Raw genomic sequence first — 19,970 nt, 5'->3', positions numbered from 1 at the left:
TATGCTGTTCAGCTTATTGCAGACAGTTATAGCAGGAAGGTAGCACTTGTAATAGTTATCTTGAACACTGGAAGTTGTTTGAGCTTTATGAAACAAATGATTTAATCCAAGGCAGGAAATGAGAACTAACTCGGTGAGGTCACTGTGAGTTTAGCTTTGGCTGAGGTGATTAACAATAGGTGTGATTTATGAACTATTATGTCTCCTACAATTGTGTTTTGTCCATTGTTTCATAAGCTTTAACATCTTTTGGCTGTAGAAGTTTTCATTTCTGATGGGTAAAAAGCTCTGTAGTAAAATCTTTTAGCAACAAAAAAAGTCTTTATCTCTTTTTACAATGTCAAGAAACACAGTGGAGAGAATTTGTAATTTGTGATAAAATTTAGGATGTGGTCAAATACGGTTTTACTGAAGACATTCACCTCCATCTCATTATTCTTTGTAGCTATCTGGGTCATCAGTATTCTGTGTATTTTAATTAGCAGTTCAAAGAAGGAATTTATAGCATAGTACCTGAATGAGGAATGTCCTATTGGTTTTAAGAAATTTGATGGTTCCTTTCTTAATGGGAGTCTTATTTTCTGATTTTATATTTTCCTTTCTTAAGCAGGAGACTTGCATTTTTTCTGCTTCTACATTTTTACCAGATGGACTAAAAGAGAAATAAATGGAAAGGTGATTCTCTGAGGGGAAACTAGGAACCTGGGATGGTGGTCACAAGGGAGAAGAATCATGAAGAAACATAGTATTTTTAGAAAAATCAAGGCGCAAGAGAGCAGGAAAAAACTTGCAACACAATTTGGAATAATAAGTTGCAATCAGATGGAAGTCTCAAGTTTTGAAATGGACTTATCTATCAATCATAGTATGACAGGAAAACAAATTATTCTAGATATTTCAAACCATGGGAATTTATTATGGGACTTGATTATAAAGGTGTTGAAGGGTTAGTGGAGCAAACGAGGGAGGGGGAAGGTTATGCAAAATGAATAACAGGAAACCAACGCCACCCCTAGGCTGGAAACCACTGCACCCAAAGTGCAGGTTAGCTGGTCTCCAAGGCTCTACCATTGGAGGTGAACGGAAACCCATGAGCCAGCACTGCCAGGTCACTGCCATTGCCACTGTGGCTGTCATCACTGTCCACATGACCGGTGTCTCCACTACAGCAGATGTGGTCACAGTCCCCTGTGCTGCTGCTTCCTCTATTAGATGAGGGGGCTTTAGGAAGCTGTTCTTTCTTTTCTTCCCACCTTTCGGTTTCCTTAAAGCACTCCCATTGGTGGGGCCTAATTGTAGGCCATTCCCGAGAAATGATGTCAACAGGGTCTCAGCCTCGTACAAAACAGAGCATAACATACAAAAAGTCTGGATTCGTGCCCTTGGTTTTGGGAATCATAAAAGGTATACTAGAGCCTTGTTTAGTGTAGAACATGAATTCCAGTCATCAAGTAACCATGCTTGGGGGGATGAATGGCAGCTTAAATTTGAACAATGGAACCTTTAGACTTGTCCAAGGGGAGGGGGGGTCTGTCTACTCTGGCCTTCTTCCAGCTGTGAGGAATTCGTGTCCACAGTCACATGCCCACCTGTGGCCATGAAGCCCATGCTCACCCCCCACTCCCAACTAACATCCCACACTCCAAGTTCTAGGACCCCAGAATTCCTGGCTATGAAGGTCAAAGTAGAACCCACTTCCAGAGCCTGCACTGGCTGCTTCCCTGTTTTATCTTCCCAAGGGCAAACTGGACTTGAAGTTTGGTGACAGGTGACTGCAAAGGTATGAACTGTAAAAAAAATGTTGCACTGGAAACTTGTTAAAAATGGCAAGATAGGTTTTATATGAGCTACTGTAATAGAGGAGAGAGACCAGTATATAGCGCTGACCTCAACCCTGAATACAGCAAAGACAGCTGGGGATTTATAGCCGACAAGTAGAGTGATAGAAAATTACTGAGAATATCAAGGGTAGGAGAATTCTTGCGAAAGGCAGGCCAAGGACTTAAACATCAAGGATGAGGTACTTGATCAGATATCAAGGGTGGGGGAACTCTTGCTCAACCAGCATAGCAGAATTATTTGCTGAAACTGGGTTCTGCAGGCCAAGCCCAGAGCGTCACGCCAAGGTTGAGGTATAGTAAGAAGAGAGATCAGAAAAGCCTGACTAAAGTTTGGTCGAAGAGGGAGTCTTTCAGGATGGAACTTGGCTTTGAAGATTGAGGGACCATAAACACAGGGTCCCTCACAGTGTGAGACAGAGCTAACGGTGGAAGGAAAAGGGGGCCAGGCACCACTTCATTCTAGCTTGGAGCTTTGAGGAATCAGAGTTTTAAATTTGAACATGGCCTTCTAGCCACAGGTTCCTCTCAGGGACATGAAGGGCTGGTGCCGGCAGGGATGGGGGCAGAGATTGTCTGGTGAGGACCCTTTCAGCTGAGGAGGAGTCCGAGAGACAACACACTCAGGTGCCTCATGAGGCACCTGCACAGTGGGGGCAGGCGGACCATGAGTGAACTTCACCCTCACCCTGAAGAGGAAGAGAAAATGCATGTTTCATGTGTGGTCATCCTGAGTAAATAAAAGGGGAAGTTTGAAGGGTTAAGTGAGGGTGAGTCAGCAAGCGAGGAGGAATTATCCCCCATCTCTTTTCACCCCATGCCAAGCCCCCCAAAGAATTATGAACCATGACAGAAAATGATGTTCATTTTTAATATATGCTATCCTTATTTAGTGTGAACTGTGGCTTTGCACATTTTAAACAAATCATGAATGTGTATATGTTAAGGTAGGAGGATAAAACATTTAACAGCTTATTAAATTGATTTATAGCTTTTAAATGTTTAGGCATATGGTACATGGGACTCTATTCGTACTCTTGCCTCAGGCCCTGTCCTGTTAGGATGGGGACTGCAAAGTTATTGGCTGGCCTACTGCACAGATTCAGTAAGGAGAGGAGAAATTTCTAGGCCCTGGGATAGAATGGACAAATGCCTAATTGAACATGTATAATTGAGGGAAGGCCATAGCATGCATAATTGAGAGAAAGCTCTGTGGCACAGAATTGATTAAAGGGCAGGTAAAAACACTCATAAAGAGAGATGATGGGAAAAAAGGGAAGAAGAACATGGGTCTAGAAATTGGTATGAAGGCATTTTGAGTCAAGCGGCCTCCCAAAGTCTCTCTGAATTGGCTAGAGGCAGGCCAGCCTCAGGGGCACACGTGTGGCACAAAATTCTAGTACCTTTGGTTAGAATTTAGCCTGAGGTAATAGGAGCCTTTCTTTCACGTTTTGTTAACCGTCAAACCTTAGAGAAAATAAATGACCTGATTGGGTTATGTGGGTAAATTGAGAAAATTCATGTGAAATGTCTTTAAAATTAGCAATGAACTATGCAAATGCTAGATGGCTTAAAGTGTACTCCCTCAAAAGTTTTAATTTCCTCTAATGGGGTGTTTTTTGCGGGACCATGTTTTATGAGACAGTTTTATGGTAGAGGTTCTTTCTAAAAACAGAAATTACCTTTGGAGGACATTTCGTGGGAGCACTTTTTTTAATTTTTTTTTTTTCCAAATTAAGGCATGCCATCTTCCCAAGTGGACTGGGTTTAAGCTGAGTAATATTTTTGCGGATGCACTTCGGGGTGCCAAGAGTAAGTTAGTTATTCAACAGAATCAATGTGGTAGCAGGGCCAGGGATCTCTCTTGTCCTTTACCATTCATTGGCCAGTCTGACAATTCCGGTGCCCACCAGGGGTTGTTAGCTCCAGATAATGGCTCAAAGTTTGTTAGTCAAGCAGGGTTAATGACTTGTGTTGCCTCTGTTTTCACAAGTTTGTGTAGGAATTGCCCCTGGAGAAGAAAAGGAGTGTTGTAAAGCATTGACGGTTTTCTGCCTGTCAGCCATTTCAAACCCAGTCTCCACAATTCATTTGCCAGCATTAATTTTATTCTATTTGTATTCCAAGTCGCAATTTCCTTTACCATGAACTTTAGTGCTTAAGATCTATTCGTCAGCTGTTATTTAAAGGAACAAATAAATCTGTCAGTATTCAGTAAACACAAAATAACCCAGAGAAATGAAAGTTTAAATCTGAAGTTGTTAAGATGCCTAGCGAACCAATCACATGCAAGTTCGTCACTTTTTTTTTTTTTTTTCATTTACCGTAGGTCAATTGGCATTTATTTCTTTAAAAACCCTGGTTCTAATTCTTGTTATAACGGGCATTGCCCTGGAGTCAGAGAGAGCTAAATAACTCAGTTGTTTCCTGAGGCACATCCCATACCTTTTAGAAATCGTTTAATACTGATACTCATATTCCATGAGATGTTCAGTGAAGTCTTCTGTGTCTGTTGTGGTTTACTTTCGGTACTCTTGAGAGTTTACCACCTGAAACTCTAGGTTCAGAGGAGGAACTCACTGGGAACAATGACTTTAAGAAAAAGAATTTTAGTTTGTGAAGATATAGAAAACCTATTTTAATGTGTATGTCTGTGTGTTGTATGTGTGTATGTTAGGAAAGTAACTAGGAAGTACTTTTTTTTCCATGCTAAAAATTTTAGCTTAATAAAAGGCATCGAAGTCACATGCAATATGAATCTCATAGTGTTTACAGTGCACCGTTATGGATGAGAAAACCACCGAAGAAATTTATCCCAAATCATTATCAATAGTCATCCCAGGGTGATGGAACTATGGTTTTGATTACTTTATTCTATCAGTTCAAGGAAGTACTTTTTAGGATGGTAAATAATGGAAAATGTTTCTGGAAAGTTAGGTCCCTTTAACTTTCTGCTCTATGAAAGAGGCATTCTCCCACTATTAAAGATATAAAGCCCACTCCTAAAAATTAAAGAAAATTCAGATGGATGTATGAGAACTTCATGCTCTCATTTTTAAAAAGCTGTGTTGCTTTTTAGTACGTGAATATAAGTAAATGTTACTTGCTTAGGTGCTGCAGGCGTTTTTGCTATTGCAGATTGCATATGGGAGAGACCCAAAGTTTTTCTCTTGTCCTTCCAACATCAAAGTTCTAATAGCAACTTGACTAAAGGTACAAAGAGCTTGTAAGCCTGCTTCTCCTAGTTATAATCAGTGTAAGGCTCAGTATAACTGGTACCTGTTTCAAGTCCCATTCTCATTACCAACGCAACCTGAGTGGTTGTAGAGAGTGGCTGCTAAAGGTCTAGACACAGCCATGTTTAGTTTCTGTCGTACTTTACTCTATATAGACAGGCAGAGAGGAAACTCAGGCCCTCTCTGTTCCCTGAAGCACTGGAGGCAGGCCTTGTGTCTTTCTGCTTCCCTCCTCTGCATATTGGAACTTTGCTGTGACACTCAGGGGGTAAACCAGATTATAAATCACAGGGGTGCCACATAACACTTAGCAGACAGCTACTTTTGTTCGAGTCACTCACTCAGGGCACCTGTGTCCGGTCCCCCAGTTTATTCTATACCCATTTTTATTTTAACCATATCCCCTTCTAGTCTCTAATCTTACAGTCTGATCCTTGCCTCTGACTCCTAGGGATTGGACTGCAGTTCCTCTCCTAGGCAAATGGCCTTGATTCTGTTATGCCTTCAGTGGACACTTTATGTTTTAATTGAAGTATGGGTTCCAGTTCTCTTCATTAGCCACTTGACCAGCCTAGTGCCTTTTGAACCACAACTGCTTCAATACAATACATTGCCTTTCTTCTAAAATTCTCTTCTTTCATGTCCTCATGTTTCTCTCTTAACCTTTGCTGACCATCCAACTCTATAAGCCATTAAATTTCAAGTGTGTATTCTTTTTGATGTAAAGGTCAAATATAGCAAATGCTAAGTAAACAAATATATAACCATTTTTAGATGTTAGTCTTTTATTCCTGATCATTGAGAATAAAAGCGTGTTATCAAGACAGTAGTACTTTCTTCAGCATTTTCTCTGTGCTTAGTATATGTCCTCCAACATAATCTTATTTGGCCCTTAATTGTTTAAAAGCCTTTCTTGGTTAATTGATTTCTTATTGATGTACTGTCGGCACTAAAGAGTATATATTTATTTGAGAGTGTGCATTGGCGTTAAATAATTATTTTTACGAATTCTACTGGAGAATATATTTTATTCTGCTAGAAGCATGCATTTGGTGCTTTTTCTTCACTGGGTGCTAAAAGATTTTTTTTGTTTGTTTTTTTATTTTTGTTTTTGCCATTTTCTTACATTTAAAAAAACACAAATCAGGGGCTACAAAATCATCAGTGTCAGAAACACTTTAGACATTCTGTATTATATGTTGTGATAGTATCCTAATTCTTTTTTTCTCAGTTATAGAAATAAATTCTTCCTGACTGGGTCTCCACCCATGTGGTCAGGAAACAATTGCTTACCACATTCATCACTTTTGTCTGCAGATTATCATCTTTCAAAGGTTTCCCAATTAATCCTGTGGAAACTAGAATCATTCATAATTGTAATCCTGTTATGCTTTCTTATTTCTTGATGCGCTTGTTAATTCATGTCTATCCTGCAGTGGTCTGTAACATAGTGCTATTATCAGCTATTTCGTCTTTAAAAGCTTCTTGTCTACCATTTTGACTAAGATTGATTAACTGCACTTTGCTGAAATCGATCATTTGGATTAAAAAAATCTATCCTGTATATTTGTTCTGGCTACTTTTGCATGATTTCACCTTTTTTCAGTTAATCAATCTGCCAAGCTGATTGCTTTTCCCTTTTTGGCTTCCTTTCTCTTGCTTTTTTATTTTTTAAGAACTGTCTATCTATTGCTCATGTCCTCTCTTAGGCAACACCTCTAGGAAAAACAGCCAGTTGCAGGAGGCAGCGGAAGAAATTCTCCCTTTAGAACCCAGCTAGACACTACTCCCATTTCCCTTTCCATTACATGAGAAAGAGGGCCCCTCTCCTTGGTGATTCTCTCAGGGAGCATTTTCCAAGGTGAAAGCCTCCGGATCCCCTGTGTTCTAATCTTACCATGTGAACTCAAATCCAAATACCAATATTTTACTAATATTGGACATACTAATATTTTATTTTCTTCCCCCAGGTACTGACTTTAACATAGATAGCTTACCTCTGCCTCGGAAAGCCCATCATGACTGGGCCCTTTTTCACGAAGAATCTCCAAAAAACAATTATAAGCTCTTTCACAAGCCAGTCATCACCTTGTTCAACTACACCGCCACATTCAGCCGGCATTCCCACCTGCCACTAACTACCCAGTACTTGGAGGGCGTAGAAGTCCTCAGGTCACACCGATACCTGGTCCCTTTGCAGTCCAAAAACAACCTTCGAAAAAGACTCGCTCCGCTGGTGTATGTACAGTCAGACTGCGACCCACCATCGGATAGGGACAGCTACGTTCGAGAGCTGATGACCTACATAGAGGTTGATTCCTACGGTGAGTGTTTACGAAACAAAGACCTCCCTCAGCAGCTGAGAAACCCGACCTCCATGGATGCCGATGGCTTTTATAGCATCATTGCACAGTATAAGTTTATCCTTGCTTTTGAGAATGCGGTTTGTGACGACTACATCACTGAGAAGTTCTGGAGACCTCTAAAATTGGGAGTAGTCCCTGTATACTATGGTTCCCCTACCATCACAGACTGGCTTCCAAGTAACAGAAGTGCCATTATCGTATCAGAATTTTCCCACCCTAGAGAACTGGCAAGTTACATCAAACAACTGGATTATGATGACAGACTGTATGAGGCCTACATAAAGTGGAAGCTGAAGGGTGAGATCTCTAACCAGCGACTTCTCACGGCCCTCAGGGAACGGAAATGGGGAGTGCAAGACATTAACCAAGACAACTACATCGATGCATTTGAGTGTATGGTGTGCAACAAGGTGTGGGATAATATTAGGCTTCAGGAACAGGTAAGTGGATGGATATAGGTTTGGCAAAGAGGTGCCAGGATGGCCATCTTGACAGTCTCTGCTGGTCCTTCGGTTGCAGCTCATTGCTGCTCCTCATTCCTATCTGAGAGGCTAGCCTCTGCAAGGAAGGTTAACTATTTCATTACTCTCCTTTGAGGACTGCCATGAAGTGTACTGACATGTCCTTCTTCCGGAAGGCCTTAAATTCTCCTTTACAGTTTCTTCCGGAGGACACCATTCTTCAGGTGCTAGGTGGTGATACAAGGAGTCTGCAGAGGGAAGGAAGGAGGCTGAAAAATAAAAAAATTTCAAAGCTCCCGATCTCATCCACGTGGCCAAACCTTTAACTTTCCCATCGATGTTGTGGTTTCTGCCAGACCCTTTATGCTTATACCCCACAGGCTGCTGTTCGGAAAGTTGTTTTTATTTCACATTCATTATCAATTAACCTTTCTCTTTCTTTGATCCTTGCTCTTTCTCTTCCTGGCACACACGCACATGTTTATTAATGTATAGAGAATATTCAAATAATGATGGGGATAATCCTTAAAAGACTTCTTTTTCTTAAATTGTTATAAATAAAGTTTTTAGTAGTGTCTTCAAATTTCTAGATGCTTTTAACATTTATTTGTTTACTTTATTCATTTATATCAGGAATGGTCTCGCTTTATACATAACTGAATTTTTTAAGAGGTAATTTGTTAAAAGAAAAAGAAAGATTAGTTTCAACTCCCTTTGAAAAAATTTAAAAATAAGATAGCCCTTACATATCAGTCAGCTATCATTCATTATTCTTTTGCCCAACTCCCATATGGACATAATTTATCTAAATTCTCTCAAGGCAAACAATTTTTGTTAAATATTTTGGCTAGCTTATTAATTTCAGGTCAAAAATAAATGTAAACTGTGTGGGATTATTTTTATGTATTGTATGTATATTATATAAGGCTTTTATATACTAAATATGCATATTTAGACAAATTTAAAATATTTGAAATGCTATTTTTCTAATGTTTAATTGTTATGAAAATTTAAATTCTTTTATCTGGTTTTCTACAACAAATTTTCGCTCATAGAATCAGCTATCTTAAGCTGAGTGTCTTGGTCAGCAACAGGAGTACTAAATATTACATCACTTCTCAGTGAATTCTCCCGATTTCTAATGACTTCCTTTATGACCTAATTTATAGGGCCACATTACAGCAAAAAACAAAGTATACATATAACTGCAAAAACACATGAGAAAGTAGAGACCATATTAATTGTCCATGCCATACCAATTATTTATTTTCAGAATATCTGAAGGCATACAACAGAATTTCTAAGAGTGATGGTCTGCCCGCTCTGTATATCCTAATCCTTTCAAAGCTTGGGCATTATATTCACAGAAAACTGAAAGAACCACATAAACCCCAGCTGCTCCTGCACCTCACAGAAGCCCTTTTGGAATGATTAATGGGGACTGGAAAAGAGGGTATAGCAACAGGGTATATCATTTAAAAGATTTAGGAGAATATATACATTCCTGCATTTCCAACAGAAACTGCTAACTGATCGTGGTGTTTCAGAATGCCTGAAGGTGGTATAATTGAATGTCCTTCTCTTTGGAGTCTGAGGAAACAAACAAAGAGCAGGCTTTCCTCCACTGTGCTCTCATTCTTCCCAGAAATGTGGTCAGTGAAGATGATTACAGGGCTTCACTTGCATTTCAATGAACTTATTACAAATCTCTAATGCTAATGTGCTCATCACTGAAAAAGCAGAACAAAATATACCGTGAAAGTAAATTAAAGGGTATTAGACCATTTTCATTTGCATTTATTTTATAAGGTTTGTTACAGCATTTATATGACATGCCTTAAAGTAAGCTACTTAAGTATGTTTTTTTCACTTTTTCTCTTCAGCTCCCCCTTCCTCCCAAAAAGCTGAAAGAAATCATTTGATTTCTTCTGTGATTAGTTTTTATCTTGCAATTGAAAATAGTTTAAATCACTCGAATTTAGAAAATAGGATTAGAATATCAAATGCATTGCCCTTTACTCTATTCTACCTCTCTCTTCCTCTCCCTCTTATAATCATACAAACCGAGTGTGTTATCTATTGCTGTGTAAACAATGTTATCACAAACATAGTGGTTTAAAACAACATAGATTCATTATATAACAGTTTCTGTGATCTGGGTTCTGATCATGCCTTAGTCTGGTACCCTGGAAGGCTGCAATCAAAGTGTCACTCAGGGCTGGGTTCTCATATGGAGGCTCAAATGGGGACAGGTCTGCTTCTCAACTCACACACTTGCTGACAGATTCAAGTTTTTGAGGTTATAGGACTCAGGGCTTTAATATTTTTGGCTAGTCGTAGGCTGGAGGCTGCCTTCAACTTCTAGAGGCCATGCACAGTTTCTTGTCATGTGGGCTTCCCCAACATGGCTGCTTCCTCAGAGCCAGCCAGGTACTGAGAGATTCTAGCAAGACCAGTGCTACAATCTTAAATATATAATCGCACATAATCACATACATCCTCACATCTTTATCATATTTTGTTGGCTAGAAGCAAGTAACAAGTGATGCTTGCACTCAAGGGGAGGAGATAGGATCACGGAGGCCACCCTGAGTCTGTCCTCCCCACCTAGTTAATCTGAGTAGGCTTATTCTGGGTGTTGTTTGCTTTATTTGTGTAGGAGAAAGTCTTTCAGTATTGAAGAAGCTACACATGAGATTTTAGTCAGTTAAAACACATTTATTGATAAATACTCCTGACCTCAAAGAGGCTAAAAAACGTAATCATCAGAAATATAATTTCATGGAATTGGGACAATCTTTCTAAAAAATTAACTTTATTGAGGTAAAATTGATATACAATAAACTGCATATATTTAAAGTATACAATTTGATTAGTTATGACATATGCGTACACCTGTCAAATTATCACAATTGAGACAACAATCATTTCTATCATCTCTCAGAAATTTCTTCATCTGTGTAATCCATCTCCTCTCCACCCCTTTCCTCAGGTACCTGTCTGCTTTCTGTCACTTTTGACAAAGAAGCTTAAGCAGTTTTTTAGAATTTTATATACATGAGAATCAGATATTGTGTACTCGTTTGTGTCTGTCCTCTTTTACTCTGCGTGATAATATTTACGTTCATCCACAAGGTCGATACACATATCAGTCCATTTCTTTTTACTGCTGAAGTTTGGACATACCAAAATTTGCTTATCCATCCACCTGTTGATGGACATTTGAGTTGTTTCCTTATTTGGCTGTTACAAATAAGGCTGCTTTAAACATTTATGTACACGTCTCTGTATAAATATATGCTTTCATTTCTTTTATGTAAATACCTAGGAGTGGAATGGCTTAGTCATATCATAGATGTGTATTTAACTATTTGAGAAACTACCAAACTGTTTTCCAAAGTTATTCTATCTTACATTTCCACCAGCACGGCATGAGTTCCATTCATTAACATTTGGTGATAGGTGTACAGTGTTTTCTCACAGTGGTTTAATGTACATTTCTCTAGTAATTAATAATTTTAAGTATCTATTAATGGATCATTGGTCATCAATTTCTTCTTTGGTGAAATGTCTCTTCAAATCTTTTACTCATTTTTTGAAAATTGGGTTTTTTTAACCTTGAGTTATAAGAATCTTTATATATTTTCAATACAAGTCACTTGTCAATTGTGTAATTAACAAAAGTTCTCTTTTAGTCTGTAGGTTTTCTTTTCATTTTCTTAACAGTGTCTTGAAGTGTTAAGTTTCTAATTTTGATTAGAAATATTCATCAATGTTTTCTTCTATAGTTCATGCTTTTCATGTGCTGTTTAAAAATCTTTGTCCCTAAGATTTGCTTCGGTTTTCTTCTAGAAATATTATAGTTTAAAATTTTACCTTTAGGTCTATAATTCACTTAGAGTTAATTTTTATAGTGTAGTATGATGTAAGAGTTGAGGCTTATTTACTTGGATATCCAATTATATCCACACCATTTGTTGGAAAGATTATTCTTTCCTGATTGAATTACTTTGGTTTCTTTTTCAAATATCAATTGACCAATATATGTATTATCTAATCAATATGTCTATATTTGAGTACTGTCACTTTATAATAAGCCTTGAAATGAGGTAGTGTCAATCTTCCAAATTTGTTCTTTGTTCAAAAGACAGGGCGATTAGTAGAGTCAGTGTGGTGATCAAATTGTAAGGTGTCTATGTGTCTAATCTTTGTATTGTATTCCTGAAACTAATATAATATTTTATACCAACTATACTTAAATAATAATGAAAAACATAAAAAGAGAACAGTCTTTTACTTTTCCTTTTTCCCCCATCCCAGAAGCAACCACTTACCTCCACAGTTAGCTAATTATTTTGGTATTTACTCAATGTGTCTAAATAACATGCTTATACTAATTTTTAAAATATTCAGTGTTTATGTGATTATGACTATGTAACTCTTATTTAGACATGAATCATGTAGTATACTATGATTTGTTTCCCTTCTACAGCTTTTTGTTTCCCTCTAGTTAGTAATTGTCTTTTCGTTTATTTCTCTTTTGTAGTTGTTACTAATTCAATCCTTGTTGATTGTTTAAATCTCCTTTGAACATATTCAAATATACCAGGCATCCAATTAAATTCATCTTGTTGAAGAAATCTCTCCCAGAGCATTCTGACCTCCAGTACATGCACTGGCTGCCCTCTACGTTTAGTATAGAGCTTCTGCCTGAGATCTCCCTTCCCCACCATCGCGGGAATTTCCTTTCTTGTCTTTTCCTCTTGTTTTGACATCTTTATTTCCAGTATGCTTTTCTCCCTTTTTCTTAGTTTGCTTTCATGTTTCAGTTGATCATACCCTCATATAACTTTCTGAGAAGGCTGTATGGGGGATATCTGAAATGTCTCCATTCTACTGTAACATTTAAGCAATAGTTTAGCTGACTGTAAAATATTAAAGTGGACATCACTTTCTCTCAGAATTTTGAAGGTGTTTTGTCATTACCTTTTAAAAAAGCTTTTGATTCTGAAATGAGTTTAAATCGACAGAAGAGTTACACATACAGTACAGAGTGCCTGTATCCTCTTCACCTGGCTTCCTCTAATATTAACATTTTCAGAACCACGGCACATTTATCAACGTGAAGAAATCAATTGGTACACTGCTATTAACTGAACTACAGACTTTAGTCATATTTCACCAACTTTTCTACTAATATCCTTCATCTATCCCAGGAGCAAATCCAGGAAAGCAGATTGTAGTTAGTCATCATGTCTCCTTGGTCTCCTTCAGTCTGTGATGGATGTTCATTCTTTCCTCATTTTTAATAACTTTGACCCTTGTGACGAGTACTGGTTTGTGTTTTGTAGAATTTCTCTCCATACAGTTTGTCTGATGTTTTCATCGTGTTATGACTCGGGTTTTGGATTTGGGGGTATAAAGACCCTATGCAGAGACATAAGGACCCTTCTCTTTCTATCATATTGGGGATGCATGAGATCAATATGACATGTTCCTGGTGATGTTTTAACTCTGATCACTTGGTTAAAGTGTTATCTTCTAGTTTTTTCCACTATGAAGTTACTAATTTTTTCTTTCTATGAAGCAAGTCACTAAGTCCAGCCCACATTCAAAGGGAAGGATACTAAATAATTTGTGAATATATGTTAAAACCACCACAATAATTAATAAATTTGGGGAGGGGGAGATATTTTTAGGTTATACAAAATCTTTTTTTTTCCTTAAAGCCTTACTCATTAATGTTATAACCTTCATCAATACGTCTTATCATTGCTTTTTGACTCTTTCACTATTACTATCAAGAAATCCAAAACCATCCTCACAGCTGATCCTCACAACTGGACTTTTCCTCTGGTTGTAAAATCTCTTCTTTTTTCCTTGTGTCCTGAAATTTCATAGAAACGTACTTTGACAAGAAGCTGTTTGTATTGTGCCAGGTGGGCCTCGTCTCTCTGAAACTGAGGTCTTTCAATTTGGGGATAATTCATAACTTTTTAAAAATTATTTCCTTGGATATTTATTTCTTTCCCTCTGTAACTCTTAATATTTGTATATTGTTCCTCTGAGACTTATTCTCTAGTGTTAAAGAACCAATCCAAGGGGTCCAATATTCAAATGCTTTATTCATTTCTTTGTCTTTTAATTTATGGAATGTATCTCAACTTTGTCTTTAACCCTTCTATTAATTGTTTCTTTTCTGCTATTATATATCTAATTTCTAAGATTGCAGTTCTTTTGGTTCTCTTAGTATTTCCTTTTCTGGTATCTGATTTTTTTTTTTTTAATTAATCTTTTTCTGTCTTTCTCTCTCTTATTCTCTGTCAAATTTTCTAAAATTTTCTTGCCTTATCTGTTTTCCATGTTGGTAATTTTTCTCAGATGATTTATAATCTTGATAACCTGCTCATATTAGGGTGGTTTGATTGGCAGTTCTGAGTACGAGTGGGACATATTGTCTGTGAGCTTCATTGTAGGGGAATCTGCCAGGTTTTTGCTTAGGGAATATCTGACATACATCCTTCTGGACATATCACATTCTCTTGAGAAGGATAGTTGATTTTCCTGTCTGGACTGTAAGGCCTGCCTACCAGCATTATAGGAATGAATTATAGGAAGAGAACAAGAGGGTCTCAATATCGCATATTCACATGCTCACTGAATCCTTTTATTTATAGTACCACAGCACTGCCCTCATATTTGTTCTGCAGGTCAAAGATCTTGTGTTTTCTTTCTGCAGGGAATGGACCTCTAGTCTTTTGTCAGGTAAGGAAGAGGAACATACCTGGTCACAAGGAAAGGAGGAAGGAATCTGAGTATTTGATTGCTTCATAAGCAAACTTTCTAAGAAATCTTCTTAATTTATTGCCCTCTCTCCCACTTCCAGGAATATCTGGTGCCTCCTGAGCCTTAAGGCTCTGCAGTGTAAAACAGACTGCTGCCCAGCTCATCTCCCTGCTGCCTTGTGATACTTTTTTTTTTTTTTTAATCTGTTAAGTGATTTACTACTTTTCCATCTGCCTTCCAGGCTCGAACATCTTGTTATTCTTTTGCTCTCTTCCATTCTCTTAGTTTTTACATGTTAGTATCTTTTTAGAATAATTATTTGAATCTCATTTTAATGGTATTTCAGGAGGGAATGAAATTAGATGATGTGTTCAATCTGCCATTCTAGAGTTAGTCTCTCTGTCTTTCTGTCTTCCTCTTTTTTTTTTTTTTTTTTTTTTGGTTCTCTCTCTTATTTCTTTCCTTTCTCTCTTCCTTCCTCCATTTCGTAGAAAATTATTAGAGGGCCAAATCCTGAATGGGTCTTATAGATCCTGGTAGGGACTTTGCCTTTGTCTTGCAATGTAGATAGCTGATGAGTGTAGCCAGCAGTAGATTAAGAGTGGAATCAGGAAGACTAGTTAGGAGACCATGGAAATAAACCAAGATAGAGCTTGGACCAAGTTCATTTTGGTATAGGTCCATGTTAAAGCATTTGAAAGCCGGAAGGTCTCATGCAAATGTCAGGTATTATTGTTTTGTGCAAACATCTTTGTGCAGGGGACAGCTGAGTGCAGTGGAAATGCATTAAAAACAGGGGATTAAATTATACATGGGGCAAAATGAATACATGTAAAAACAATGTTTGACAAAAAAGTAACAAACAGAATGAGATATATAATATAATAATATATAAGTAAATGAAAAATAAGTCTTCAGAAAATGAAAATACATTTTCTAAAAAGACATTAAATACAAAGAATCATATTAAATGCACTAAAATGTTTGGAGAGTGGGAATAAGGGAAAAGGAAATAAATAAATCACCAAACAAATAACAAGAAGGAGAGGAAAGCTTTAGAATCTGGAGAGAACTAGGTTCGATCGTAGGTATATTGTTTGAAGCAATTAATGTAACACTTTGGAGCCTTAGTTCCCACCTTTGTAAAATATGTTTGCTGTAAAAATTAAATGAGGTAATCTGTGGTAAGTGCCTAGCAAAGTATAATGCACAGAACATTCTTAATAAATGTTAGATATTTTCTCTCTTTCAACTATTCAACAGAATAACTCTTGAGACTTTATGGAGCAAAGATACTTGCTTTGGAAAAAGCGTGTGCTAGGTTCTATTATTGAGCTTCCTTAACATATGTTTTTAATTCTTGTTTCTCCTTCTCTCAATGCAGGGCTTACCACCCAAAAGATGGAAGGCAGAAGTTACCCACCTGAGTTGCCCAGAGCCTACTGCGTTTGCTTTCTCACCTCTAGCTCAACGTTGGAGCTCTTTGCGAGAGATGTGGATACCCAGTTTTGAACAATCCAAGAAAGAAGCCCAGGCACTAAGGTGGCTGGTGGATAGGAATCAAAACTTTTCAGCTCAAGAGTTTTGGGCCTTAGTATTCAAGGACTAACTTAAGAAAGTATCAGAATGATAAAGACTAGAGACTTTCGGAGGTTTATTTTCTAGGTTGCCTTAATATTTGAATATAATAGCTACTTGTTATTAGGATTAAGAATTGCTGCAGTACTCATAATGAGCCCTATGAAATAACAGATATGAATTACCCTTAGGAGTCACCTCTATTTTTTTTATACTAAAAAGCAAATGTAGTCATTCCCCCTTATCTGTGGTTTCACTTTCCATGGTTTAAGTTACCTGAGGTCCACCGCGGTCCTAAAATATTAAACAAAAAATCCAGAAATAAACAATTCATAAGTTTTAAACTGCACGCTGTTCTGAGCAGCATGATGAAATCTCGCGAGTCCAGCTCCGCCCCGCCCAGGACTGAATCATCCCTTTTTCCAGCGTCTCCACGCTGTAGGCGCTCGCTGTCTTCCCGCAAGGTAGTCGCTTAGCAGCCATCTCAGTTGTCAGTTCGACTGTCTCGGTTTTGCAGTTTTGAACACAGTTTTATGCTCAAGTCACCCTTATTTTATTTACTAATGGCCCCAAAGCGCAAGAGTGGTGATGCTGGCGATTCAGATATGCCAAAGAGAATCTATAAAGTGCTTCCTTTAAGCGAAAAGGTGAAAGTTCTCGACATGAGACATTTCATCATATCGCATCTCAAGAAGGTGAGTGAGTATATAGTACAATAAGCTACTTCGAGAGAGAGACTACATTCACGTAACTTTTTTTGCAGTTGTAGTGTTATAATTGTCCTATTTTCTTATCAATTATTGTTAATCTCTTATGGTGCCTAATTTATAAATTAAACTTTAGCATAGATGTGTATGTACAGGAAAAAGCATAAATAAAGATTTCAGTGCTATCTGTGGTTTCAAGCATCCACTGGTGGTTTTGGAATGTACCACGATGGACTATTGTATTTCTCATGGACACTGGTCACCTTCAGTTTACACGTCTGGACCCATGTACCTGCTGGACCCTATACTCACCTAATATAGAGGTCTTTCCCTTCTGTAAGGGAGGCAGAGGATATAGCTGTGGATTCTTGATGCTCACCTCACTATTTGCAATTTATTGGTGTTTGGCAAACCCAGTGTCCTGATGCTGAGCAGGAATATGAAATGCGTTAGAACTTGGCAATGAGAGATTCCATCTGTTGGTTTCCAGGGATGTAAGAGTAAAAAAAGCTGTGTGAAGTTCATTCGCTATTATTTAAGTCAAAAGAACATAGGCCCAACTCTACCTTTTCCATACTCTTAGCCACTTCTTTAACCTTTCTTATTTTCATTTAGCCCTGCGTACTGCCTCATTATTCCCCTCCTACCCCCAAAATGGAATGTCTTGTGAAGAAGTGCCTCCTCCTTGTGTGTTTTGATCAGTGAGATGTTCCCAATTGTCCCTTGTACTGCTGAGCAGAATAACAATCATATGATTTGGGCTGGACAGCCTGTATATTTTGATCAATGTAAGGGTGGAAGTGAATGCCCCCAGGAACTCCAATTGTGTTCAAGCTGATTCGTCTTTTCTTAGGATGATGGACAGCCTGCAGTGGAGGGCAGCCCCACAGGTTTGCGAGCACTCCCTGTATTTTTTGATCATGTCACAGACAAGGTTTAGCTGTTTTGTCTGGAGCAGCTGCTGGATCTCTGTGAAAGACAAGGAGAAAATACTGGCTCACATTTTCTTTCCATTCAAGGGAAAGCAGGCTTCTAGATGTTACTAAAGCCCGGTGCCGCCGGGTGTGTCATGGCTTTGGTGTTCTTTATCATGGAAAGATGTAAGCTCCAAAGGACAGGAAGAGTCCCTGATACTCATGTTCCTGATTGGTATAAGGGGGAAACTTAGGTGAGCTCCTGCAGTTCCAGTTCCCTTTTTATCACGGGCCAGTGACTTTCTGTGCCTGCCATGGGCAATCTTTTTCTTAAGTAGTTCTATCTCTGTCTGGGCCAGAGAAATGAGGAATAAAACCAGTATATTAATTTAGAAGCAAGACGGATCATATTACGTTTGCTCTAAGACTGGGCTCTTTCTCAATCCCCACTCTGCTGTTAACTAAATACGATTTTGTCCAAATCTCTTAGCCTCCCTGGGCTTTAGTTTTTGTACCTAATAAAAAGTGATTGGTCTGGTTTTTGAAAGTCTACTCTATGTAACATTCTTTAATTATTTATCAAAATTTAAGAAATTTAATTTCATAGGCTTTTTTTTTTTTTTTTTTTTTTTTTTTAACATCTACAGCACCTGGTATTCCTAGGTGGTCTCCCGTCCAAGTACTAAAAAGACCTGACCCTGCTTAGCTTCCAAGATCAGACAAGATCAGGCACGTTCAGGGTGGCATGCCCATAGTTGTAGCATTTTTATTAAGTCACCAACAAATGATTTCAGAGCTGCTGTATGTTTTTCAAGGGAAGCATTCTTTGGAGGCAAAAGCATATTTATTGCGTAGTATTGGGGATGGAAAGGAATTGATCTCTGCCATTTTCTCTGACAAAATCTAAGGAGAAAGGATTGGCAGGGGAGATTGTTTGTTTAAGACCAGATTTTAAATTGTATATTAAAAATGTATTAAATAAGGTGGCATTTTTGGGGGGTGGGGGTTGTTTTTGTACTCTTAAGGGAAAGCCCGACATATGATTTATGCCTCTGGTAAGATGTTATCAGGTAGCTTCAGTTCTCTCCATGATTGTCTTAAACATATACCTAGTGCTTATATGCTGCTGTGTGTGTCTTAAACCTCACCCAACCTCGACCCTCCACAAAAAAAAAATTCCATGTAATTTTGTTCTACCTGAGTTCTTCATCAAGAATTCGTAAAGTTCCCTTTAACACTTTTAATGTATGTAGCCCTGAACAAATTTAGTGAAATAAAATCATGGATCATTTAATGTGGCTTAAAATTTTTGTGGGGGAAGAGGCTGTAGGGGAGGGCATTTCATGAGTTTGAAAATGAGGTGTTTTTCAAAAAAAGAAAATACACAAAGAGTTCTGTGGGACTCTGAGTACCCATAGATTTGAGACAATGCAGTAGGGGTTTTATTAAAACTGACTCTGACAGTTGCTGTCATGGAGTGAGAGGTGTCCCACTGTGGCAGGTTTTGTATCTACAAAATGGGCGCTATGCTTTTGAGGATCCATGTAAAGCCTCTCCGTATATTTTATCTGTTGATTTCATCATACCACCTGTTTCTGTTTAATTATCGTCTCCATTTTTGAAATATGACTAAGCAAGTATCCTGCCTCACAGGGCTCTGTGAGGAATGACTCATGGCTATGAAGCACTTTGTGCAATGTAGCATTCTGTTTATCGTTGATATTTTCTACTCAGCTTGTTCTTAAAGACTGATTTCCAAGGCATTATGACAAGGCGGACAGAAACCTTTTCAGGAATGTTGAAGAAAATAATTACTAACATTGCTTAATAGTCTTTACTTCTTCACCTGAATATGGAGGCAACTATGACTATTGATCATGTAGCAAATATAATATTTCAGAACCTGAACACTAGCTTGTTTGTTGCTACTAAGGACCAGATTCTAATAACTAGAATATCAGCTGAGGTCATTATCATTATTAGTTACAGATCGAATGCATACAGTGTTCTATGTACTACTCAGAAATAAAAGACATAAGCAAAAATGAGCATCGTTCCTTCAGAGTTACACCTTGTGTATTTCC

General features: G+C 38.0%; 1 protein-coding gene across 2 annotated transcripts in view; it reads left to right on the top strand.

Moving 5' to 3' along the window:
- The window catches only part of FUT10 (fucosyltransferase 10), a 55,115-nt gene extending 37,951 nt beyond the window's left edge, over positions 1-17,164 (top strand). For both annotated transcript variants that reach the window (XM_016131150.2, XM_016131151.2), the window contains 2 exons: positions 7,045-7,880; positions 16,072-17,164. In XM_016131150.2, coding sequence (XP_015986636.2) covers positions 7,045-7,880; positions 16,072-16,296 — 1,061 coding nt within the window. In that variant the 3' untranslated portion in view covers positions 16,297-17,164. The remainder of the gene's footprint in view (positions 1-7,044; positions 7,881-16,071) is intronic.
- Positions 17,165-19,970: the final 2,806 nt, after the last annotated feature.

The sequence above is a fragment of the Rousettus aegyptiacus genome, unplaced genomic scaffold, assembly GCF_014176215.1.
Source record: "Rousettus aegyptiacus isolate mRouAeg1 unplaced genomic scaffold, mRouAeg1.p scaffold_m13_p_11, whole genome shotgun sequence".
In the NCBI taxonomy this organism is placed as follows: Eukaryota; Metazoa; Chordata; class Mammalia; order Chiroptera; family Pteropodidae; genus Rousettus; species Rousettus aegyptiacus.
The sequence above is the reverse complement of the archived record's forward strand: the minus strand, read 5'-3'. Positions and strand labels throughout refer to the sequence as shown.